The 25,460-nt window shown below is 48.7% G+C and overlaps 2 protein-coding genes across 9 annotated transcripts in view; one reads left to right on the top strand and one right to left on the bottom strand.

The window, feature by feature from the left end:
* The first annotated feature begins 6,896 nt into the window (after positions 1–6,896).
* LOC118964546 lies at positions 6,897–8,594 on the top strand. The gene is made up of 2 exons (XM_036976566.1): positions 6,897–7,210; positions 7,351–8,594. Exons 1-2 carry the CDS (start codon positions 7,075–7,077, stop codon positions 8,127–8,129), a joined length of 915 nt encoding a protein of 304 aa, XP_036832461.1. The 5' UTR covers positions 6,897–7,074; the 3' UTR covers positions 8,130–8,594.
* Positions 8,595–12,726: 4,132 nt separating this feature from the next.
* The window catches only part of LOC110524924 (polypyrimidine tract-binding protein 3-like), a 116,855-nt gene continuing 104,121 nt past the window's right edge, over positions 12,727–25,460 (bottom strand). For 7 of the 8 annotated variants that reach the window (XM_036976560.1, XM_036976559.1, XM_036976565.1 and 4 more), the window contains 6 exons: positions 23,840–23,958; positions 23,012–23,045; positions 22,008–22,100; positions 20,698–20,914; positions 15,150–15,227; positions 12,727–13,449 (listed from right to left, as the gene is read on the bottom strand). In XM_036976560.1, coding sequence (XP_036832455.1) covers positions 13,317–13,449; positions 15,150–15,227; positions 20,698–20,914; positions 22,008–22,100; positions 23,012–23,045; positions 23,840–23,958 — 674 coding nt within the window. In that variant the 3' untranslated portion in view covers positions 12,727–13,316. Of the gene's footprint in view, positions 13,450–15,149; positions 15,228–20,611; positions 20,915–22,007; positions 22,101–23,011; positions 23,046–23,839; positions 23,959–25,460 lie in introns of all 8 variants that reach the window. The other variant, XR_005051597.1, reaches the window with a different exon arrangement.

The raw sequence follows: 25,460 nt of genomic DNA, 5'->3' as shown, positions 1-25,460 counted from the left end.
ACATCCACAGGTACAACTCCAATTGAGTCAAATGATGTCAATTAGCCAGAAGCTTCTAAAGCCATGACATCATTTTCTGAAGTTTTCCAAGCTGTTTAAAGGCACAGTAAACTTAGTGTATGTAAAATTTGATGGGGTGTTGCCTTTAGAGGACAGAACAGAATAGACAGTTGGCGCTTTGTAGCGGTGAGCAGCGTGATTGGGTAAAAGGACAGTCAGTTTGTAGTGGTGAGCAGTGTGATTGGGTAAAAGGACAGTCAGTTTGTAGCGGTGAGCAGCGTGATTGGGTAAAAGGACAGTCAGTTTGTAGAGGTGAGCAGCGTGATTGGGTAAAAGGACAGTCCGTTTGTAGAGGTGAGCAGTGTGATTGGGTAAAAGGACAAGTCAGTTTGGAGCGGTTAAATGTAGTGCACTATATAGGGCATAGGGTGCCATTACAGACACACAGTTGAGACTGGTTTGATTGAGAGCATGTGCGGGAGAGCCAAGAAGACAGGAAGACTGGAGGACTGAGGACAGTACAGAGGTCATGACATTTATTCAAGGCATGCTACAATTATAGTTGGGATTCTGGTGTAATTATTATAATAATAAGGATTATGATAATCATAGTAATAATCAATTCAAAAACATGAATGAAAATGTTTCTATATAAAATACAGAAACTCCACTCAACCATGCACCGCAAAAAAATTTGAAAATATGTTTCTTTAATAGTTTTAATCTATTTGCATTTTAATTACATCAACTCGTAAAGGAAACCTGTTGTTCCTCACCCCAAACCTTCCATCCCCACGACGTCACACACACTGCTTTACAAATCAAACTTGGTAGTATATCAAAATACACAAGAAAAGTTGTTTTTTCATGTGCTCATCATCTTCAAATACAAAAAAAATAAACGTTCATGTCTTGTTGTTGTTGTTTGTAGCCATCTTGGCCTCACTAACCTTTTTCTTGGCCAGACTAGAAAAAAAAGGACATGTTTGATTACAGCATTTGTTGTTTGTTTTGGTAGTGACACATTGGACTGTTAGCTTTAGTCTCCATTCAGTCTGTATCGCTGAAGCGTTAAAATGAAAAGGCCATTTTCTGATTGAGCCGACGCAGAGCCGACGCGTTTACCGTGAACGCAGCCTCCACTAACGCGGGAACGTTGACATTTAAACGAAATCGCGATGTTAAGGCCGAATCTCCCCAATACGGATTGAATAGAAACCCAGGTCTGTTATCAAGACGTGCCGTGATGAGACGAAGAAAAACACAAAAAGAAAAACAGAATGAAATCAGATCAGAAGAGATTCTACTACGTCCCAAATGAAACCCCGTCGCCTACAGATAGCACTCATTGGGGAACGTAAATAGGGGATAGAGTCCCATTTGGGATGCGGCCTGACTGGGTGCTGTGCAAATATAAGCCTCTTTAAAATGTATCATCTCTCCCTTTTAATAATAATGGAACAGGAAATCAATTGAACTTCTTAATTGTCTCCCATATAATTCAGTGATTTAAAGTAATGCTAAAATGTCAGGAAACACTTAAAACATTCATCAGAATCTCTGAGTCTGGACGCAAAGCGCCACGGTAAAGCAAATCTACTGTAGCGAATTCGAGGGGTAGCCCCGTGCGGGACTCGAAGCCCGGGTCCAGCGAAGGACGCTACTCTGTCATCATGACAGTTCGTTCTAATAGAGGAATCAATTCCTTTGGTTTCAGTGCTAAAGGTTACATTTAGTTCGTTTTTTTTTTGTGTTTTTAGGGTAAGCGGGAACAAATGGGCAAGCCTGGTATCCAACCTAATATCATTACATTTCTGTAGTGAGCACAACGTTTAGTCTGGTTGGACCAGGCTAGGAATGGACTCCATTTTGTTTTTGATGGAAACAACGATCTCGTCTTGAGCAATGACGGACTTTCATTTAAATAGTAGTGATGGAGGATGGAACAAGGAGATGAATAACAGATCAATGAAAGGAGATGAATACCAGATCAATGAAAGGAGATGAATAACAGATCAATGAAAGGAGATGAATAACAGATCAATGAAAGGAGATGAATAACAGATCAATGAAAGGAGATGAATAACAGATCAATGAAAGGAGATGAATAACAGATCAATGAAAGGAGATGAATAACAGATCAATGAAAGGCACATCAACTTTGGTCCGGTTTGTTTTTTGTTGTTTGTGACGATTCAGTATAAAAAAAAAACATGAGGATTTTAGTGTCTCAGCCCGTTTGATAATGTAAAATGTTAGTCACAATTGAAAAGAAGGCATAAAGTCTTTCATCATGGCTGAACTATGCTTGCCTGAGTTAAGACGTGACTTGGTCTGCCTCCCAAATGGCACCCTATTCCCCATTTAGTGCACTACTTTTTTTTACCAGTGGCCCTACATAGAGAACAGGGTGCCATTTGGGATTGCAAACCTTGAAACTATTCAGTCGGGACAGAGATGTAGAGAGCGCCGTGTGGTTCGATCTGAAGGTTAGAGAGACATAGAACATTCAGACATTCTAGAATAATCCGCTTTCACGACGATACAAAAGGTTTAGAGTCATGTCTGGCTTCTTTCCTGTTCAGAAATGGAAAAAGGTGTTCAATAACATCGCCAATGAGACGCGAGAGAATCAATCCACGGAAAGATAGGTAGGATGAAGACCACGACCGAGGCAGCTCAGTAGCTCTGGTCCAGGGCGTCACTTAAACTCCCTGGACCCGAGCTAAACTAAGACTTCTGCATAAATAACCAGGATGTTGGTTTATGAGGTTCACAGTCTGAACCAGCCCTCAGACACCACAGTCCTATTCCCTGCATACTATTCCTCACTATTTCTGACCCGAGGTCAGTGCCCGGGTCAGAAGTACTGCACTATATATAGAAAATAGGTTGCTACTGAGGACGCATCCTCAGGGGTTTTCAGCAACAACAAAAAACAAACTGTTGTTGTGAAAAACAGAGCGACAGACAACCATAACCAGTTTTTTACCTTTTAAAGAAAATATTATAATAAAACACGTTATCACTGCAGATCAAATGAAAAATACCCTCTAATGAATAATATGAGAAACAAGTCAAATAAGATTACAGCTAAAAAGAAAACAAGATGGGAGATTTTCTAAAACAGCTTCACTCAAAAACAGCAAAATGGAGGAAAACCTGAAATGACCTGAGAGGGTTGTTGTGGGCCTTAACATCAGAGGAATAAGTGAACCTAGGCAACGTACGTATCACATAGGCTATGTACGTTAGGGTATAATGTTATTCTATCTATCCAGGTGTATTTTAAAATGAACTGATAACCAGTCAACAGTAGTGCACTATATAGGGAATAGGGTACCATTTGGTACCCCAGCATCTTTCAGTCATTGAATGACACACTACCACTGATTGTCCCTCAATGTGTATTGTGTAATCAGCTCACTACAAACATAGTAGAACAACAGTTCACTTCTAACTGTAGAAACTGGCTTCACTTCTACTGTAGAAACTGGTTTCACTTCTAACTGTAGAAACTGGTTTCACTTCTAACTGTAGAAACTGGTTTCACTTCTACTGTAGAAACTGGCTTCACTTCTAACTGTAGAAACTGGCTTCACTTCTAACTGTAGAAACTGGCTTCACTTCTAACTGTAGAAACTGGCTTCACTTCTAACTGTAGAAACTGGCTTCACTTCTAACTGTAGAAACTGGCTTCACTTCTAACTGTAGAAACTGGCTTCACTTCTAACTGTAGAAACTGGCTTCACTTCTAACTGTAGAAACTGGCTTCACTTCTAACTGTAGAAACTGGCTTCACTTCTAACTGTAGAAACTGGCTTCACTTCTAACTGTAGAAACTGGCTTCACTTCTAACTGTAGAAACTGGCTTCACTTCTAACTGTAGAAACTGGCTTCACTTCTAACTGTAGAAACTGGCTTCACTTCTAACTGTAGAAACTGGCTTCACTTCTAACTGTAGAAACTGGCTTCACTTCTAACTGTAGAAACTGGCTTCACTTCTACTGTAGAAACTGGCTTCACTTCTAACTGTAGAAACTGGCTTCACTTCTAACTGTCGAAACTGGTTTAACTTCTAACTGTAGAAACTGGCTTCACTTCTAACTGTAGAAACTGGCTTCACTTCTAACTGTAGAAACTGGCTTCACTTCTACTGTAGAAACTGGCTTCACTTCTAACTGTAGAAACTGGCTTCACTTCTAACTGTAGAAACTGGCTTCACTTCTAACTGTAGAAACTGGCTTCACTTCTAACTGTAGAAACTGGCTTCACTTCTACTGTAGAAACTGGCTTCACTTCTAACAGTAGAAACTGGTTTAACTTCTACTGTAGAAACTGGTTTAACTTCTAACTGTAGAAACTGGTTTAACTTCTAACTGTAGAAACTGGTTTCACTTCTAACTGTAGAAACTGGTTTCACTTCTAACTGTAGAAACTGGCTTCACTTCTACTGTAGAAACTGGCTTCACTTCTAACAGTAGAAACTGGTTTAACTTCTACTGTAGAAACTGGCTTCACTTCTAACTGTAGAAACTGGCTTCACTTCTACTGTAGAAACTGGCTTCACTTCTACTGTAGAAACTGGTTTAACTTCTAACTGTAGAAACTGGTTTAACTTCTAACTGTAGAAACTGGTTTAACTTCTAACTGTAGAAACTGGCTTCACTTCTAACTGTAGAAACTGGTTTCACTTCTAACTGTAGAAACTGGTTTCACTTCTAACTGTAGAAACTGGCTTCACTTCTACTGTAGAAACTGGCTTCACTTCTAACTGTAGAAACTGGCTTCACTTCTAACTGTAGAAACTGGCTTCACTTCTAACAGTAGAAACTGGCTTCACTTCTACTGTAGAAACTGGCTTCACTTCTAACTGTAGAAACTGGCTTCACTTCTAACAGTAGAAACTGGCTTCACTTCTACTGTAGAAACTGGCTTCACTTCTAACTGTAGAAACTGGTTTAACTTCTAACTGTAGAAACTGGCTTCACTTCTAACTGTAGAAACTGGCTTCACTTCTAACAGTAGAAACTAGCTTCACTTCTAACAGTAGAAACTGGCTTCACTTCTAACTGTAGAAACTGGCTTCACTTCTAACTGTAGAAACTGGTTTCACTTTTACTGTTGAAACCTAAGCCCCTTTTTTTTTTGGACGTCACCGGATTTGTTAAACAATCATTATTTTCTTCAATAAATTGTAATAACAAGTCATTCTGAGGATGGTTGCTGCAGAACTGCTTGGCCCAGCGAGCTCATAAAACTAGAATGAAAACCTAAAGCGAGTAACAGCACATTATACATGCCTACATCCACGTCCCAAATAAGTGTAAGACTTTGAATAAGTGTTCAAACTTTTGAAATAATGATTCTGATAAAAGTGTTAAAACACCTACAGGGATAGAGAGGCCCACGGTACACACACGCACTGTGGTATTTCAGAGTTTCCTGTTCATTTCTCTAAGAAGTGCACTCAAAGCACCAAACGTTAACTTCCATTTCAAAAAAAGATCATATAATACAGCCAACATATAAAACACAGTTCTCTACATGAATCAAATCTGTCATGGGATAGTGTCCGTCTCAAATGACACCCTATTCCCTATCTAGTGCACTACTTTAAATGAATGCATCGTATAGGGGATAGGGTGCGATTTGATAGACGGACACCGTATAAAACTTATTGATTATGAACACGTTACATCATAAGGCACGTAATAAGAAGTGAAGTAAATACACAGTAAATATGATTCTGATTTCTTGTCTGATTATAGTGAGGTTTACACGTGACTTTTCTTCTCTTCTAGAAAAAAGAACAAATGACCCCAAAAAAAAATGAAGTAACTTTTTCTTTAAAGAATCTTGACAATCATTTAGGATATAGACTTGAATAGTTCTGCTTTTTGTTAAGATTGTAAACTTCAAAACAAGTATTTCAATTGATTTAAATAATAATAATTTTTATTGTAGAAGCATTTACCGTTGTTTAGCTTAAGGTAAATCTTAACAGGGACACCATCTCTTGCCTTACGGATATTTTTATTAGTATTCTTCTTCCCCTGGCTATTATGAGACATGACATGGGCTGAGGTTAGTTGACACAGTCCTAAATTACCCAGAATGCTACTCAGCGGGTCCACATGACCCTGCTTGGAATGTTAAGGCTAGAACACAGCAGCACCAGACAGACAGACAGACAGACAGACAGACAGACAGCACCTGGCCTGGACCTGGAGAGAACCCATAGAATTAGAAGGAATCGATTCTATTTCTCCTTCTAGTTCTAGAAGGGAATCCACATGGCTCATCTCTTGGTTTCTGAAGGACACAGCACTTCGACTGAAGCACAACTCAGTGTCATCTCATGCCAGGTGTACATTGGTTTACACCCTCTTTTTTGGTTTGATCCCATATAAAAGCATGGATGATCTGTAAAACTGCAAGGCGAAAGAGAGGGAAGCCAATTCACTCTGCTAACTGTGTGGGTTGGAGAGGTGGACACCCAGAAGAGAGCAAGGAGAGGGACAGGATCGGAGACAGAGTGCGTAATAACAAGGTAGAACAAGGAGAGGGACAGGATCGGGGACAGAGTGAGTATTAACAAGGTAGAACAAGGAGAGGGACAGGATCGGGGACAGAGTGCGTAATAACAAGGTAGAACAAGGAGAGGGACAGGATCGGGGACAGAGTGAGTATTAACAAGGTAGAACAAGGAGAGGGACAGGATCGGGGACAGAGTGAGTAATAACAAGGTAGAACAAGGAGAGGGACAGGATCGGGGACAGAGTGAGTAATAACAAGGTAGAACAAGGAGAGGGACAGGATCGGGGACAGAGTGAGTAATAACAAGGTAGAACAAGGAGAGGGACAGGATCGGGGACAGAGTGAGTAATAACAAGGTAGAACAAGGAGAGGGACAGGATCGGAGACAGAGTGAGTAATAACAAGGTAGAACAAGGAGAGGGACAGGATCGGGGACAGAGTGAGTAATAACAAGGTAGAACAAGGCCATAAGTGCCAGGACACCGAAGCTCTCATCTGTTGAAGAAAATAGAAAACGTTTGAATCGAGTTAAAGATGTCAGATCAGGGTCAGATCAGGGCTAGCAAACAGATCCACTGTTATTCCCATCATCCACAGACCATCGTTACGGGAGCCAGACAAACAAACAGACAGACCATGGTTATGGGAGCCAGACATGCCATTGTTACAGGAGCCAGACAGACCATCATTATGGGAGCCAGACAGACAGACCATGGTTATGGGAGCCAGACAAACAAACAGACAGACCATAATTATGGGAGCCAGACAGACAGACCATCGTTATGGGAGCCAGACATGCCATTGTTACAGGAGCCAGACAGACCATCATTATGGGAGCCAGACAGACAGACCATCATTATGGGAGCCAGACAGACAGACCATCGTTATGGGAGCCAGACATGCCATTGTTACAGGAGCCAGACAGACCATCATTATGGGAGCCAGACAGACAGACCATCGTTATAGGAGCCAGACAGACCATCGTTATGGGAGCCAGACAGACCATCGTTATGGGAGCCAGACAGACAGACCATGATTATGGGAGCCAGACAGACCATCATTATGGGAGCCAGACAGACAGACCATCATTATGGGAGCCAGACAGACAGACCATCGTTATAGGAGCCAGACAGACCATCGTTATGGGAGCCAGACAGACCATCGTTATGGGAGCCAGACAGACCATCGTTATGGGAGCCAGACAGACAGACCATCATTATGGGAGCCAGACAGACCATCATTATGGGAGCCAGACAGACAGACCATCATTATGGGAGCCAGACATGCCATTGTTACAGGAGCCAGACAGACCATCATTATGGGAGCCAGACAGACAGACCATCGTTATAGGAGCCAGACAGACCATCGTTATGGGAGCGAGACAGACCATCGTTATGGGAGCCAGACAGACCATCGTTATGGGAGCCAGACAGACAGACCATCATTATGGGAGCCAGACAGACCATCATTATGGGAGCCAGACAGACAGACCATCATTATGGGAGATAGACAGACAGACCATTTTTATGGGAGCTAGACAGACAGACCATCCTTACGGGAGCTACACAGACCATTGTTACGGGAGCTAGACAGACCATCGTTACGGGAGCTAGACAGACCATCGTTACGGGAGCTAGACAGACCATCGTTATAAGAGCCAGACAGACCGACAGACCATCGTTATGGGAGCCAGACAGACAGACCATCGTTATGGAAGCCAGACAGACCATCGTTATGGGAGCCAGACAGACAGACCATCGTTATGGAAGCCAGACAGACCATCGTTATGGGAGCCAGACAGACCATCGTTATGGGAGCCAGACAGACCATCATTACGGGAGCTAGACAGACAGATGATCATTATGGGAGCTTCACAGCCAGAAAGACCACCGTTATGGGAGTCAGACAGACAGACAGACAGACCATCGTTATGGGAGCCAGACAGACAGACAGACAGACAGACCATCGTTATGGGAGCCAGACAGACAGACCATCGTTATGGGAGCCAGACGGACAGACCATCGTTATGGGAGCCAGACAGACAGACAGACAGACAGACCATCGTTATGGGAGCCAGACAGACCATCGTTATGGGAGCCAGACAGACAGACCATGGTTATGGGAGCCAGACAGACCATCGTTATGGGAGACAGACAGACAGACAGACAGACCATCGTTATGGGAGCCAGACAGACAGACAGACAGACCATCGTTATGGGAGCCAGACAGACAGACAGACCATCGTTATGGGAGCCAGACAGACAGACAGACAGACAGACCATCGTTATGGGAGCCAGACAGACAGACAGACCATCGTTATGGGAGCCAGACAGACAGACCATCGTTATGGGAGCCAGACAGACAGACCATCGTTATGGGAGCCAGACAGACAGACCATCGTTATGGGAGCCAGACAGACAGCCAGACAGACCATCGTTATGGGAGCCAGACAGACAGACCATCGTTATGGGAGACAGACAGACAGACATGGGATACATCCCAAATGGCAACATATTCCATATTTAGTGCACTACTTTGTGTACTGGATAGGGAATAGGGTGCTATTTGGGACAGTCACATTCCCCTCTCAGCAGAGCTTGTCCTCCAGCCAAACGGAGTGCAGTCCGGTGTTGGCCAGTTGGCTTGGGTCATATTCAGTAGTGTACAAAGTAGAAAAGCTGTTTGCAACGGAAAACAAGAGTTCCGTAGTTACAGTCCCATCGCTGAAACTTCCCTACGGACTCGGGAGAGGCAAAGGTCAAGGGCCATGCGTCCTCCTGAAACACGACCCTCCCAAGCCGCACTGCTTGCTTAACCCAAAAGCCATCCGCACCAATGTGTCGGAGGAAACACCGTCCAGCTGGTGACTGAAGTCAGCTTCCTGGCCTGTCACAAGGAGTCGTTATATCGCGATAGGACCTGCCGGCCGGCCAAACCTTCCCCTAATCCAAACAACGCTGAGCGAATTGTGCGCCACCTCATGGGTTTCCTGGTCACGGCTGGCTGTGACACAGCCTGGGATCGAACCCGGGTCTGTAGTGATGCCTCTGTAGTGATGCAGTGCCTTAGACAGCTGTGCCACTCGGGAGGCCCTGAAAACAAGAGTTTCTTATTGGACCAGTTCAGGATAGTTCATCCCTGTTTCGGGTATGTTTTTTTTCCGTTAGTTTCTATTGAATACGAACGACCCAGGACTATGGCTCTGGGAGGCTGTTCTGATAGGTGGATAGACCAGACCTCAGGGTCAAATTAAAGCACATTGAATTAGCTATGCCTATTATTCACAGGTCATTACTGTAGTCCACTGTACTCCCTGGTCTGGTCTGGTCCAAGGACTCTGCACAGTAAATTAGATTCCAATTTTTGCTTTTAACTGTTTTCTCTCTTTTTTGACATTTCAATGATAACCATCACTGTTAAACAAAACAGCTGTTGTTGTGGTGGAGTAGTGTGGTAGAAATGTTTAGCTGAGCTTCTCTGATACTCAGCGTCGCGCCATGATGATGTCACACCGTGACGTCACAGAGGCAGGAGGCCTGATCATTGGTCCCCCTCAATCAATGTCCTAATGTTACTTGAAATGGAGGCAGCCCATTGGTCAGGAGGAGCGTTGCTATCGGCTTCATCAGCCCTTCGATCCTTCCTCCGTGTCCGTGATGATAACCGTTAAACATGTTGTGTCTCGGATTCATCCGTTTATTCTCATCCGGTAATCCGCTCAGAAGACATCCAGTAACTGAAGAGTTGCCAGACTACTGGTACACATGGTTTAAACGACAATGATGTTCACAGTTCACCACTACATGACGTTGGTGTGCTGTTAGTTAAGGAGTAGAGGGGGTTGGTGCTTCAGTTATAATGTAACAATAAGGAGTAGAGGGGGTTGGTGCTTCAGTTATAATGTAACAATAAGGAGTAGAGGGGGTTGGTGCTTCAGTTATAATGTAACAATAAGGAGTAGAGGGGGTTGGTGCTTCAGTTATAATGTAACAATAAGGAGTAGAGGGGGTTGGTGCTTCAGTTATAATGTAACAATAAGGAGTAGAGGGGGTTGGTGCTTCAGTTATAATGTAACAATAAGGAGTAGAGGGGGTTGGTGCTTCAGTTATAATGTAACAATAAGGAGTAGAGGGGGTTGGTGCTTCAGTTATAATGTAACAATAAGGAGTAGAGGGGGTTGGTGCTTCAGTTATAATGTAACAATAAGGAGTAGAGGGGGTTGGTGCTTCAGTTATAATGTAACAATAAGGAGTAGAGGGGGTTGGTGATTCAGTTGTATTGTAACAAGGCAATACAGCTAGAAGTGCCTGGTTCTCATCCAGTAAGGAGTCAGGTTCACCGTGTCAATCATGTCTAAGTGTCTGGCCTTTACTGTCATTCAGCCAAACTGACCAGGTCGTATCAAGGCTCTGTGGTTGATAAGACTGACCGGCTGATAAGACTGACTAGCTTGTATCTGTGGGTAGGTAGGTGGTGGGTCTGTAGGTGGGTCTTCAGGTGGGTCTGTGGATGGTGGTTCTGTAGGTGGGTCTGTAGGTGGTGGGTCATGGGTGGGTCTGTAGGTGGTGGATCTGTAGATGGTGGGTCTGTTGGTGGGTCTGTAGGTTGTGGGTCTGTAGGTGGTGGGTCTAGGTGGGTCTGTAGGTGGTGGGTCTGTAGTTGGGTCTGTAGTTGGGTCTGTAGGTGGAGTCTGTAGGTGAGTCTGTAGGAGGTGGGTCTGTAGGAGGTGGGTCTGTAGGAGGTGGGTCTGTAGGTGGTGGGTCTGTAGGTGGTGGGTCTGTAGGTGGTGGGTCTGTAGGTGGTGGGTCTGTAGGTGGTGGGTCTGTATGTGGTGGGTCTGTAGGTGGTGGGGCTATAGGTGGTTGGTCTATAGGTGGGTCTAGGTGGTGGGTTTGTAGGTGGTGGGTCTGTAGGTGGTGGGTCTGTAGGTGGTGGGTCTGTAGGTGGTGGGTCTGTAGGTGGTCGGTCTGTAGGTGGTGGGTCTGTACGTGGGTCTGTAGGTGGTGGGTCTGTAGGTGGTGGGTCTGTAGGTGGTGGATCTGTAGGTGGTGGGTCTGTAGGTGGTGGGTCTGTAGGTGGTGGGTCTGTAGGTGGTTGGTCTATAGGTGGATCTGTAGGTGGTTGGTCTATAGGTGGATCTGTAGGTGGGTCTGTAGGTGGGTCTAGGTGGTTGGTCTGTAGGTGGTGGGTCTGTAGGTGGTTGGTCTGTAGGTGGTTGGTCTGTAGGTGGTGGGTCTGTAGGTGGCTGGTCTATAGGTGGATCTGTAGGTGGTTGGTCTATAGGTGAGTCGGTAGGTGGGTCTGTAGGTGGGTCTAGGTGGTAGGTCTGTAGGTGGTGGGTCTGTAGGTGGTGGGTCTGTAAGTGGTTGGTCTATAGGTGGATCTGTAGGTGGTGGGTCTGTAGGTTGTGGGTCTGTAGGTGGGTCTAGGTGGTTGGTCTGTAGGTGGTGGGTCTGTAGGTGGTGGGTCTGTAGGTTGTGGGTCTGTAGGTGGGTCTAGGTGGTTGGTCTGTAGGTGGTGGGTCTGTAGGTGGTGGGTCTGTAGGTGGTGGGTCTGTAGGTGGGTCTAGGTGGTTGGTCTGTAGGTGGTGGGTCTGTAGGTGGGTCTAGGTGGTTGGTCTATAGGTGAGTCTGTAGGTGGGTCTAGGTGGTTGGTCTGTAGGTGGTGAGTCTGTAGGTGGGTCTAGGTGGTTGGTCTGTAGGTGGTGGGTCTGTAGGTGGGTCTAGGTGGTTGGTCTATAGGTGAGTCGGTAGGTGGGTCTGTAGGTGGGTCTAGGTGGTAGGTCTGTAGGTGGTGGGTCTGTAGGTGGTGGGTCTGTAAGTGGTTGGTCTATAGGTGGATCTGTAGGTGGTGGGTCTGTAGGTTGTGGGTCTGTAGGTGGGTCTAGGTGGTTGGTCTGTAGGTGGTGGGTCTGTAGGTGGTGGGTCTGTAGGTGGTGGGTCTGTAGGTGGGTCTAGGTGGTTGGTCTGTAGGTGGTGGGTCTGTAGGTGGGTCTAGGTGGTTGGTCTGTAGGTGGTGGGTCTGTTGGTGGTGGGTCTGTAGGTGGTGGGTCTGTAGGTGGTGGGTCTGTAGGTGGTGGGTCTGTAGGTGGGTCTAGGTGGTTGGTCTATTGGTGGTGGGTCTGTTGGTGGTTGGTCTGTAGGTGGTGGGTCTGTAGGTGGTGGGTCTGTAGGTGGTGGGTCTGTAGGTGGGTCTAGGTGGTTGGTCTGTAGGTGGTGGGTCTGTAGGTGGTGAGTTGCAGGTGAGCTTTCATAACTCATGCATATTGTGCAACTTGATTGTATAGCAGGGCTAAGTGTCAAGTATTCAATGATTGGTGTTTCTGTGGTATACTTGTGTGTCTGTGGTATAGGTGTGTCTGTGGTATACTTGGCAGAAACCTCCCAAGAGCGTTGAATACCTCTCTCCCATCCCGTGGGTTAGGGTCCTATAATGCCAGATAAAGGAGAGTTGAATACCTCTCTCCCATCCCGTAGGATAGGGTCCTATTTAAGGATTTAATGATGCACCATGCCAACTCATCCCGACTCTCTGTTCTCTTCCCTGCCCTGAATAAATCAACCATCACTCCTTCCAGACCAGCTCTGTCTCTATCTGAAGGCCTTGCATTACAGTAGTCTATTACTCAACAATATCATCTAAACTAGTCAATTGTCTGTTGTTTTTAAGTCAAAGTGGGTCATTCTGTCCCTCACTCCTGCTAGCCCAGCCCAGGAGTGGGGCCTTAGGGGGGGGGGGGGGGGGGGGGGGGGGGGGGGGGGGGGGGTTCAGGCGGGTCAGATGGTGCTCTTGGAGAAGGACACGCGGAGGTGATGGTTCTCTCCCAGGTCGTGGTTGTGGAGGTCGATCAGGGCCTGGATGGCCTCCTCCACTGAACCCAACTGGATCAAAGCCATCTTCCGGTCTTTCCTGAGAGGACAGACAGACAGACAGGATAAGATAGGTAGGTGGATAGATAGATAAACAGATCTCCAAAGGAAAATTCATTCAAAATCATGAGTATAGTGCAGAGAAAGTGGAGTGGAGTTAATTTTCTTGCAATTCTATACATTTTGCCATGTCTAATGTTTATTCATGTTGAATGTGATATTCGGCAGACTGCAGATACTAGGCTGACGGTATCTCTCCAGGAACAGGGTTGGAGAGCACTGGACTAGATAGATGTAAACCTACAGGAGGATATCTCTCCAGGAACAGGGTTGGAGAGCCCTGGACTAGATAGATGTAAACCTACAGGAGGATATCTCTCCAGGAACAGGGTTGGAGAGCTAATGGTCTAGATAGATGTAAACCTACAGGAGGGTATCTCTCCAGGAACAGGGTTGGAGAGCTAATGGTCTAGATAGATGTAAACCTACAGGAGGGTATCTCTCCAGGAACAGGGTTGGAGAGCTAATGCTCTAGATAGATGTAAACCTACAGGAGGGTATCTCTCCAGGAACAGGGTTGGAGAGCTAATGCTCTAGATAGATGTAAACCTACAGGAGGGTATCTCTCCAGGAACAGGGTTGGAGAGCTAATGGTCTAGATAGATGTAAACCTACAGGAGGGTATCTCTCCAGGAACAGGGTTGGAGAGCTAATGGTCTAGATAGATGTAAACCTACAGGAGGGTATCTCTCCAGGAACAGGGTTGGAGAGCTAATGCTCTAGATAGATGTAAACCTACAGGAGGGTATCTCTCCAGGAACAGGGTTGGAGAGCTAATGCTCTAGATAGATGTAAACCTACAGGAGGGTATCTCTCCAGGAACAGGGTTGGAGAGCTAATGGTCTAGATAGATGTAAACCTACAGGATGGTATCTCTCCAGGAACAGTGTTGGAGAGCCCTGGACTAGAATAATGTAAACCTACAGGAGGGTATCTCTCCAGGAACAGGGTTGGAGAGCTAATGGTCTAGATAGATGTAAACCTACAGGAGGGTATCTCTCCAGGAACAGGGTTGGAGAGCCCTGTTCTAGATAGATGTAAACATACAGGACCTGCTCTAGGTTTACACTCGTTAGATGTAAACATACAGGACCTGCTCTAGGTTTACACTCGTTAGATGTAAACATACAGGACCTGCTCTAGGTTTACACTCGTTAGATGTAAACATACAGGACCTGCTCTAGGTTTACACTCGTTAGATGTAAACATACAGGACCTGCTCTAGGTTTACACTCGTTAGATGTAAACATACAGGACCTGCTCTAGGTTTACACTCGTTAGATGTAAACATACAGGACCTGCTCTAGTTTTACACTCGTTAGATGTAAACATACAGGACCTGCTCTAGGTTTACACTAGATAGATGTAAACATACTAGACCTGCTCTAGGTTTACACTCGTTAGATGTAAACATACAAGACCTGCTCTAGGTTTACACTCGTTAGATGTAAACATACAAGACCTGCTCTAGGTTTACACTCGTTAGATGTAAACATACAGGACCTGCTCTAGGTTTACACTCGTTAGATGTAAACATACAGGACCTGCTCTAGGTTTACACTAGATAGATGTAAACATACAGGACCTGCTCTAGGTTTACACTCGTTAGAACACGTATGCTGTGTATTGCAGATGTATTGAAGAAGTAGAAGTACTGTAGGTGTCTGAAAGAGAACTCACTGGAAGAACTTGAAGGCCTTGACTGTGTATCCAGGTCCAGAGAAAAGGTCCTTTAGGATGTCCTCTGTTACAGACGGGCTGTTGGACGGAGACGGACGGTTTACAAAGGAAGGAAAGTATTAACATCATGTATATTATCTCCACTGAAATAGACCACCTTGCGGTAACTTGCCCAATAGGACCACCCCTCATCGCTGTCAAACGCTCCCTAAAACACTTCAGCGAGCAGGCCTTTCTAATCGACCTGGCCCGGGTATCCTGGAACGACATTGACCTCATTCTGTCAGTAGTTTTTTTATTTTTTAAGTGATTTCCCCAACGTCTTAGATAAGCATGCTCCATTCAAGAAATGTAGAACTAAGAACAGATACAGCCCTTGGTTCACTCCAGACCTGACTGCCCTCGACCAGCACAAAAACATCTTCTGGTGGACTGCATTAGCATCGAATAGTCCCCAGCGATATGCAACTTTCCAGGGAAGTCAGGAACCAATATACACAGGTAGTTAGGAAAGCAAAAGCAAGCTTTTTCAAACAGAAATTTGCATCCTGTAGCACTAACTCCCAAAAAGTTCTGGGACACTGTAAAGTCCATGGAGAATAAGAGCACCTCCTCCCAGCTGCCCACTGCTCTGAGGCTAGGAAACACTGTTACCACCGATAACTCCACGATAATCAATAGTTTCAATAAGCATTTTTCCACGACTGGCCATGCGTTCCACCTGGCTACCCCTACCCCGGCCTACATCTCAGCACCCCCTGCAGCAACTTCATGGGAATAATGCTTTTGAAAACAAACGGTTCCTAATCTACCAACCCTTATCCTAATAAAACCTGGCTACAGTTCTCCTGTGACCAGTGTTGGGATTCCTTACATTTAACTAAAGTCATCTTGTTACACACTATTATTTTGCATGGAAAGTAATCTATTTCTCCTTATATTACCTTATTTTAATGCTGTCCACTCAGCATGGAGCTAGTCTATAGGCCTACCTAGGCTTTCAGATGTCCATTCAGCATGAAGCTAGTCTATTGGCCTACCTAGGCTTTCAGATGTCCACTCAGCATGGAGCTAGTCTATTGGCCTACCTAGGCTTTCAGATGTCCACTCAGCATGGAGCTAATCTATTGGCCTACCTAGGCTTTCAGATGTCCACTCAGCATGGAGCTAGTCTATTGGCCTACCTAGGCTTTCAGATGTCCACTCAGCATGGAGCTAGTCTATAGGCCTACCTAGGCGTTCAGATGTCCATTCAGCATGGAGCTAGTCTATTGGCCTACCTAGGCTTTCAGATGTCCATTCAGCATGGAGCTAGTCTATTGGCCTACCTAGGCTTTCAGATGTCCACTCAGCATGGAGCTAATCTATTGGCCTACCTATCAGCATGGAGCTAGTCTATTGGCCTACCTAGGCTTTCAGATGTCCATTCAGCATGAAGCTAGTCTATTGGCCTACCTAGGCTTTCAGATGTCCACTCAGCATGGAGCTAGTCTATTGGCCTACCTAGGCTTTCAGATGTCCACTCAGCATGGAGCTAATCTATTGGCCTACCTAGGCTTTCAGATGTCCACTCAGCATGGAGCTAGTCTATTGGCCTACCTAGGCTTTCAGATGTCCACTCAGCATGGAGCTAGTCTATAGGCCTACCTAGGCGTTCAGATGTCCATTCAGCATGGAGCTAGTCTATTGGCCTACCTAGGCTTTCAGATGTCCATTCAGCATGGAGCTAGTCTATTGGCCTACCTAGGCGTTCAGATGTCCATTCAGCATGGAGCTAGGTATAGAGGGAGATATAGTTGGAGAGGGGGAAGAGGGAGGTATAGTTGGAGAGGGGGAAGAGGGAGGTATAGTTGGAGAGGGGGAGGAGGGAGGTATAGTTGGAGAGGGGGAGGAGAGAGGTATAGTTGGAGAGGAGGAGGAGGGAGGTATAGTTGGAGAGGGGGAGGAGGGAGGTATAGTTGAAGAGGGAGAGGAGGGAGGTATAGTTGGAGAGGGGGAGGAGGGAGGTATAGTTGGAGAGGGGGAGGAGAGAGGGGGAGGAGAGAGGTATAGTTGGAGAGGGAGAGGAGGGAGGTATAGTTGGAGAGGGGGAGGAGGGAGGTATAGTTGAAGAGGGAGAGGAGGGAGGTATAGTTGGAGAGGGGGAGGAGGGAGGTACAGTTGGAGAGGGGGAGGAGGGAGGTATAGTTGGAGAGGGAGATATAGTTGGAGAGGGGGAGGAGGGAGGTATAGTTGGAGGGAGAAGAGGGAGGTATAGTTGGAGAGGGGGAGGAGGGAGGTATAGTTGGAGAGGGGGAGGAGGGAGGTATAGTTGGAGGGAGAAGAGGGAGGTATAGTTTGAGAGGGGGAGGAGGGAGGTATAGTTGGAGAGGGGGAGTAGGGAGGTATAGTTGGAGAGGGAGAGGAGGGAGGTATAGTTGGAGAGGGAGAGGAGGGAGGTATAGTTGGAGAGGGAGAGGAGGGAGGTATAGTTGGAGAGGGGGAGTAGGGAGGTATAGTTGGAGAGGGGGAGGAGGGAGGTATAGTTGGAGAGGGAGAGGAGGGAGGTATAGTTGGAGAGGGAGAGGAAGGAGGTATAGTTGGAGAGGGGGAGGAGGGAGGTATAGTTGGAGAGGGGGAGGAGAGAGGTATAGTTGGAGAGGGGGGGGAGGGAGGTATAGTTGAAGAGGGGGAGGAGAGAGGTATAGTTGGAGAGGGGGAGGAGGGAGGTATAGTTGGAGGGAGAAGAGGGAGGTATAGTTTGAGAGGGGGAGTAGGGAGATATAGTTGGAGAGGGAGAGGAGGGGGGTATAGTTGGAGAGGAAGAGGAGGGAGGTATAGTTGGAGAGGAAGAGGAAGGAGGTATAGTTGGAGAGGGAGAGGAGAGAGGTATAGTTGGAGAGGGGGAGTAGGGAGGTATAGTTGGAGAGGGGGAGTAGGGAGGTATAGTTGGAGAGGGAGAGGAGGGAGGTATAGTTGGAGAGGAAGAGGAAGGTATAGTTTGAGAGGGGGAGTAGGGAGGTATAGTTGGAGAGGGAGAGGAGGGAGGTATAGTTGGAGAGGAAGAGGAAGGAGGTATAGTTGGAGAGGGAGAGGAGGGAGGTATAGTTGGAGAGGGGGAGTAGGGAGGTATAGTTGGAGAGGGGGAGTAGGGAGGTATAGTTGGAGAGGGAGAGGAGGGAGGTATAGTTGGAGAGGGAGAGGAGGTAGGTATAGTTGGAGAGGGGGAGTAGGGAGGTATAGTTGGAGAGGGAGAGTAGGGAGGTGTAGTTGGAGAGGAGGGAGGTATAGTTGGAGATGGAGATATAGTTGGAGAGGGGGAGGAGGGAGGTATAGTTGGAGGGAGAAGAGGGAGGTATAGTTGGAGAGGGAGAGGGGGAGGAGGGAGGTATAGTTGGAGAGGGGGAGGAGAGAGGTATAGTTTGAGAGGGGGAGGAGGGAGGTATAGTTGAAGAGGGAGAGGAGGGAGGTATAGTTGGAGAGGGGGAGGAGGGAGGTATAGTTGGAGAGGGGGAGGAGGGAGATATAGTTGGAGAGGGGGAGGAGAGAGGTATAGTTGGAGAGGGGGAGGAGGGAGGTATAGTTGGAGGGAGAAGAGGGAGGTATAGTTTGAGAGGGGGAGGAGGGAGGTATAGTTGGAGAGGGGGAGTAGGGAGGTATAGTTGGAGAGGGAGAGGAGGGAGGTATAGTTGGAGAGGGAGAGGAGGGAGGTATAGTTGGAGAGGGGGAGTAGGGAGGTATAGTTGGAGAGGGGGAGTAGGGAGGTATAGTTGGAGAGGGGGAGTAGGGAGGTATAGTTGGAGAGGGAGAGGAGGGAGGTATAGTTGGAGAGGGAGAGGAAGGAGGTATAGTTGGAGAGGGGGAGGAGGGAGGTATAGGTGGAGAGGGGGAGGAGAGAGGTATAGTTGGAGAGGGGGAGGAGGGAGGTATAGTTGAAGAGGGAGAGGAGGGAGGTATAGTTGGAGAGGGGGAGGAGGGAGGTATAGTTGGAGAGGGGGAGGAGAGAGGTATAGTTGGAGAGGGGGAGGAGAGAGGTATAGTTGGAGAGGGGGAGGAGGGAGGTATAGTTGAAGAGGGAGAGGAGGGAGGTATAGTTGGAGAGGGGGAGGAGGGAGGTATAGTTGGAGAGGGAGAGGAGGGAGGTATAGTTGGAGAGGAAGAGGAGGGAGGTATAGTTGAAGAGGAAGGAGGTATAGTTGGAGAGGGAGAGGAGGGAGGTATAGTTGGAGAGGGGGAGTAGGGAGGTATAGTTGGAGAGGGGGAGTAGGGAGGTATAGTTGGAGAGGGAGAGGAGGGAGGTATAGTTGGAGAGGAAGAGGAAGGAGGTATAGTTGGAGAGGGAGAGGAGGGAGGTATAGTTGGAGAGGGAGAGGAGGGAGGTATAGTTGGAGAGGGGGAGTAGGGAGGTATAGTTGGAGAGGGGGAGTAGGGAGGTATAGTTGGAGAGGGAGAGGAGGGAGGTATAGTTGGAGAGGGAGAGGAAGGAGGTATAGTTGGAGAGGGAGAGGAGGTAGGTATAGTTGGAGAGGGGGAGTAGGGAGGTATAGTTGGAGAGGGAGAGTAGGGAGGTGTAGTTGGAGAGGAGGGAGGTATAGTTGGAGAGGGAGAGTAGGGAGGTATAGTTGGAGAGGAGGTAGGTATAGTTGGAGAGGGGGAGTAGGGAGGTATAGTTGGAGAGGGAGAGTAGGGAGGTGTAGTTGGAGAGGAGGGAGGTATAGTTGGAGAGAGGGAGAGTAGGGAGGTGTAGTTGGAGGGAGAAGAGGGAGGTATAGTTTGAGAGGGGGAGTAGGGAGGTATAGTTGGAGAGGGAGAGGAGGGAGGTATAGTTGGAGAGGAAGAGGAGGGAGGTATAGTTGAAGAGGAAGGAGGTATAGTTGGAGAGGGAGAGGAGGGAGGTATAGTTGGAGAGGGGGAGTAGGGAGGTATAGTTGGAGAGGGGGAGTAGGGAGGTATAGTTGTAGAGGGAGAGGAGGGAGGTATAGTTGGAGAGGAAGAGGAAGGAGGTATAGTTGGAGAGGGAGAGGAGGGAGGTATAGTTGGAGAGGGAGAGGAGGGAGGTATAGTTGGAGAGGGGGAGTAGGGAGGTATAGTTGGAGAGGGGGAGTAGGGAGGTATAGTTGGAGAGGGAGAGGAGGGAGGTATAGTTGGAGAGGGAGAGGAAGGAGGTATAGTTGGAGAGGGAGAGGAGGTAGGTATAGTTGGAGAGGGGGAGTAGGGAGGTATAGTTGGAGAGGGAGAGTAGGGAGGTGTAGTTGGAGAGGAGGGAGGTATAGTTGGAGAGGGAGAGTAGGGAGGTATAGTTGGAGAGGAGGTAGGTATAGTTGGAGAGGGGGAGTAGGGAGGTATAGTTGGAGAGGGAGAGTAGGGAGGTGTAGTTGGAGAGGAGGGAGGTATAGTTGGAGAGAGGGAGAGTAGGGAGGTGTAGTTGGAGAGAGGGAGGAAGGAGGTATAGTTGGAGAGGAGAGAGGTATAGTGAATCTCACGGGATGTTGGATAGATGGAGGGTGGCAGAGGGAGGGAAGATGTTCTGAGGTATAGTTGGAGAGGAGGGAGGTATAGTGAATCTCACGGGATGTTGGATAGATGGAGGGTGGCAGAGGGAGGGAAGATGTTCTGAAAGTTCTTGGATCCAGGCTTCTTGAAGCGGTGTAGCGGGGAGCCGCTGAAGTCTTTAGTGAGGCCCTGGTCTTCCTGTCCCTCCCTGGGCAGCTGGACCGTCTGGTGCTTAGAGACGGTCACTCTGATCACCTTGCCGTGCAGCCGCTGGCCGTTCAGGTGGGACATTGCTGGAGGAGACGAGACAGTCAGACACAGTACAGCCTGACACAGCTAGCTAAGCATGTCTGCTGGCCATTTGCAGTAGATTAGAGAACCAGGGAGGAGAAGGGGCCAGGTCAGAGAAGTGTACAGACTGTTTCCGTTTACGACTGGTTTCCTGGACAGATTAAGCCTCGACTAAAAAGCCCTTTCAACTGAGATTCTATTTTTAGTCCAGGACTAGTTTAAATGTGTGTCTGGTAAACCAGCCCTTAGTGATTTACCAAAAGAAAATGGTGTCTAATTCCTTAGTCTGAACATTTTATATAATAAGTTATTATAATATGTTATGATATCATATTTTCACATTTGTTTGTATGTTTACCTGTTCTGTTGTCTCAGTATAACAGTGGGATCTGTTCTGTTGTCTCAGTATAACAGTGGGATCTGTTCTGTTGTCTCAGTATAACAGTGGGATCTGTTCTGTTGTCTCAGTATAACAGTGGGATCTGTTCTGTTGTCTCAGTATAACAGTGGGATCTGTTCTGTTGTCTCAGTATAACAGTGGGATCTGTTCTGTTGTCTCAGTATAACAGTGGGATCTGTTCTGTTGTCTCAGTATAACAGTGGGATCTGTTCTGTTGTCTCAGTATAACAGTGGGATCTGTTCTGTTGTCTCAGTGTAACAGTGGGATCTGTTCTGTTGTCTCAGTGTAACAGTGGGATCTGTTCTGTTCTCTCAGTATAACAGTAGGATCTGTTCTGTTGTCTCAGTGTAACAGTGGGATCTGTTCTGTTGTCTCAGTATAACAGTGGGATCTGTTCTGTTGTCTCAGTATAACAGTAGGATCTGTCCTCTCAGTATAACAGTGGGATCTGTCCTCTCAGTATAACAGTGGGATCTGTCCTCTCAGTATAACAGTAGGATCTGTCCTCTCAGTATAACAGTAGGATCTGTCCTCTCAGTATAACAGTAGGATCTGTCCTCTCAGTATAACAGTAGGATCTGTCCTCTCAGTATAACAGTAGGATCTGTCCTCTCAGTATAACAGTAGGATCTGTCCTCTCAGTATAACAGTAGGATCTGTCCTCTCAGTATAACAGTAGGATCTGTCCTCTCACCAAGCTGTGCCTGAGTAGCGTCGGCCATCTGGATTAAGGCATTCTCTTTCTTGTTGAACAGAATCTTGACCCGATGCACATCACCATACACCCCTAGAGAGAGAGAGAGAGAAGGAGGGGAGGGAGAGATAGAAGGAGAGCAGAGGGGGAGGAGGGGGGAGGGAGAGATAGGAGGGCAGAGCGAGAGGGGGAGGAGAGGGGAGGAAGAGAGAGAGGGGGGAGGAGAGGGAGGGGGCGGGAGATATAGAAGGGGGGGCAAAGAGAGTGGGGAGGAAGGAGAGATAGGGGGAGGGAGAGATATAAGGGGGTCAGAGAGAGAGAGAAGGGGGGAGGGAGAGAGAAGGGGGAGGAGAGATAGAAAGGGGGCAGAGAGAGACAGCGAGAAGGGAGAAATGAGAGAGAATGGGGGGCAGAGAGAGAAGGGAGGAGGGAGAGATAGAAGGGGGGGCAGAGAGAGAGAAAGGGGTGAGAGAGAGAAATGGGGGGATGAGAGAGAGAGATAGAGAGGAGGTAGAGATAGAAGGGAAGCAGAGAGAAAGGGGGGAGGAGGGAGGGAGGGGAGAGAGAGAAGGGGGATGGCAGAGAGAAAGGGGGGAGAAGGGAGGAGAGAGAGGGGGAGGAGGGGGGAGAGAGATAGAAGGGGGAGGGCAGAGAGGTGTGAGGCACATACAGTACATTACTTCTCTGCATTGTTTAGTCCCGTGTGTTAGAGGGAGATAGAGGTGTGTGTGTGTGTGTGTGTGTGTATATGTGTGTGTGTGTGTATATGTGTGGACTGACAGAACAGAGAGGATTCCGGATGAGTGGTTAGACAGGAAGTATCCTTATCAGCCAATCACAGATTACCGTGGTTACTGTTAGTCACGGTAACCACGGTAGCCACACACGCAGGCTATGCAGTGCCTAACAACCAAAGCCATTACTACATTTGTCCCATCTCAATGCTTGTCTTTATGAAATCTAATAAATATATTTCAGCCAATAATAAATCCAAGTCTCCTTACCAAATAGGATGAACAGTTCGTGTGGTGATATGCTCTGCAGGGAGAAAGAGGTAGAAGAATGAGGAAGTCAGTCAGCTGGTTAAGTTAAGACTGGTGTGGTGTGATATACATTGCTCTCTAATTAAATTGGCTCAGTAGCCAACCAAGCCTGTTCCATTTCCTTTCCTTGTATCATATTGATGGCATCATCAGACGTAGCCAGCCACCCAGGCAGCCAGCCAGCCACCCACCCAGCCAGCCAGCCACCCACCCAGCTAGCCAGGCAGCAACCCAGCTAGCCAGGCAGCCACCCAGCCAGTCAGGCAGCCAGCCAGCCAGGCAGCAAGCCACCCAGCCAGGCAGCCAGCCAGCCACCCAGCAAGCCAGCCAGCCAGCCACCCAGGCAGCCACCCACCCAGCCAGCCAGCCACCCAGGCAGCCACCCACCCAGACAGCCAGCCACCCAGGCAGCCAGCCACCCAGATAGCAACCCAGGCACCCAGCCAGCCAGTCAGCCAGTCAGGCAGCCAGCCACCCAGCTAGCCAGGCAGCCACCCAACCAGCCAGTCAGGCACCCAGCTAGCCAGGCAGCCAGCCAGCCACCCAACCAGCCAGCCAGGCAGCAGTAGCTCAGCCCTAATGCTGCTTATCTGAAGAATCCAATAAGACCCAGCAGAATTCTATTCAACACGTTAAGTCCCTAATGGCCCCCTATACCCTATGTAGTGCACTACTTTAGACACAAAACCCATTGTGCCTTGGTCAAAAGTAGTACACTATATAGGGAATAGGGAGCCATTAGGGACGAAAACAATGGGGATATTGACAGGGTCACAGGGGGTCACTCACATCGGGGTTGAGGTTGGAGACAAGGAGAACAGAGTGAACGGCGGTGGGCGCCATGCCGTGCAGAGTCATCCGTCCCGAGACGAGGGGTCCCATTCCTGCCATCGTGTGCATGGACAGACCTGGGGGCATGCATGAGAGCAGGTCAAAGGGCGGGCCGACTGGAGAAGGGAGAGGACTCAGGGTCATAGGAGGAGGGAGGGCCCTTGGTCAGAAGGAGGAGGGGAGGAGGGGGGAGGGCCCTTGGTCATAGGAGGGAGGGGAGGAGGGGGAGGGCCCAGGGTCATAGGATGGAGGATAGGAGGACCCTTGGTCCTAGGAGGGAGAGGGGAGGAGGGGGGCCCAGGGTCATAGGAGGGAGAGGGGGAGGGGAGGGCCAAGGGTCATAGGATGGAGGATAGGAGGGGGGAGGGCCCTTGGTCCTAGGAGGGAGAGGGGAGGAGGGGGGCCCAGGGTCATAGGAGGGGGAGGGGAGGGCCAAGGGTCATAGGAAAGAGAGGAGGAGGGGGGAGGGCCCAGGGTCAGAAGGAGGAAGGGAGGAGGACTCAGGGTCAGAAGGAGGAGGGGGGAGGGCCCTTGGTCAGAAGGAGGAGGGGTGGAGGGGGGAGGGCCCAGGGTCGTAGGAGGGAGAGGAGGAGGGCCCAGGGTCATAGGAGGGAGAGGAGGAGGGGGGGGGGCCCAGGGTCATAGGAGGGAGAGGAGGAGGGCCCAGGCTCGTAGGAGGGAGAGGAGGAGGGGGAGGGCCCAGGGTCATAGGAGGGAGAGGAGGAGGAGGAGGGCCCAGGGTCATAGGAGGGAGAGGAGGAGGGGGGAGGGCCCAGGGTCATAGGAGGGAGAGGAGGAGGGGTAGGGGAGGAGGGGGTAGGGCCCAGGGTCATGGGAGGAGGGGGTAGGGCCCAGGGTCATGGGAGGAGGGGGGAGGGCCCAGGGTCATAGGAGGGGGAGGGGTAGGGGTAGGGAAGGAGGGGGGAGGGCCCAGGATCATAGGAGGGAGAGGAGGAGGGGGAGGGTCTAGGGTCATAGGAGGGAGAGGGGGATGAGGGGGGAGGGCCCAGGGTCATAGGAGGGGAGGGCCCAGGGTCATAGGAGGGAGGGGAGGAGGGCCCAGGATCATAGGAGGGGTAGGGGAGGAGGGGGGAGGGCCCGGGGTCATAGGAGGGGGAGGGCCCAGGGTCATAGGAGGGAGAGGAGGAGGGGGAGGGCCCAGGGTCATAGGAGGGAGGGGAGGAGGGCCCAGGGTCATAGGAGGGAGAGGAGGAGGGGGAGGGCCCAGGGTCACAGGAGGGAGAGGAGGAGGGGGGAGGGACAAGGGTCATAGGAGGGAGAGGAGGAGGGGGAGGGCCCAGGGTCATAGGAGGGAGGGGAAGAGGGGGGAGGGCCCAGGATCATAGGAAGGAGAGGGGGAGGAGGGGGGAGGGCCCGGGGTCATAAGAGGGGGAGGGCCCAGGGTCATAGGAGGGAGAGGAGGAGGTGGAGGGCCCAGGGTCATAGGAGGGAGAGGAGGAGGGGGAGGGCCCAGGGTCATAGGAGGGAGAGGAGGCCCAGTGTCGTCTGGGTTAGGGGGAGAATTTGGTTGGCAGGGATGTCCTTGTCCCATCGCTCACTAGCGACTCCTGTGGCGGGC

Source organism: Oncorhynchus mykiss, chromosome 5, assembly GCF_013265735.2.
Source record: "Oncorhynchus mykiss isolate Arlee chromosome 5, USDA_OmykA_1.1, whole genome shotgun sequence".
NCBI lineage: Eukaryota > Metazoa > Chordata > Actinopteri > Salmoniformes > Salmonidae > Oncorhynchus > Oncorhynchus mykiss.
This window is presented reverse-complemented; position numbering and strand designations above follow the sequence as displayed.

Bases quoted from the DNA above. Each gene is read 5' to 3' on its own strand.
- LOC118964546 (XM_036976566.1), top strand. From the start codon at position 7,075: ATGTCAGATCAGGGTCAGATCAGGGCTAGCAAACAGATCCACTGTTAT. The intron at 7,211-7,350 runs GAGCCAGACAGA...CCATTGTTACAG, and splicing joins CAGACATGCCATTGTTACAG to GAGCCAGACAGACCATCATT.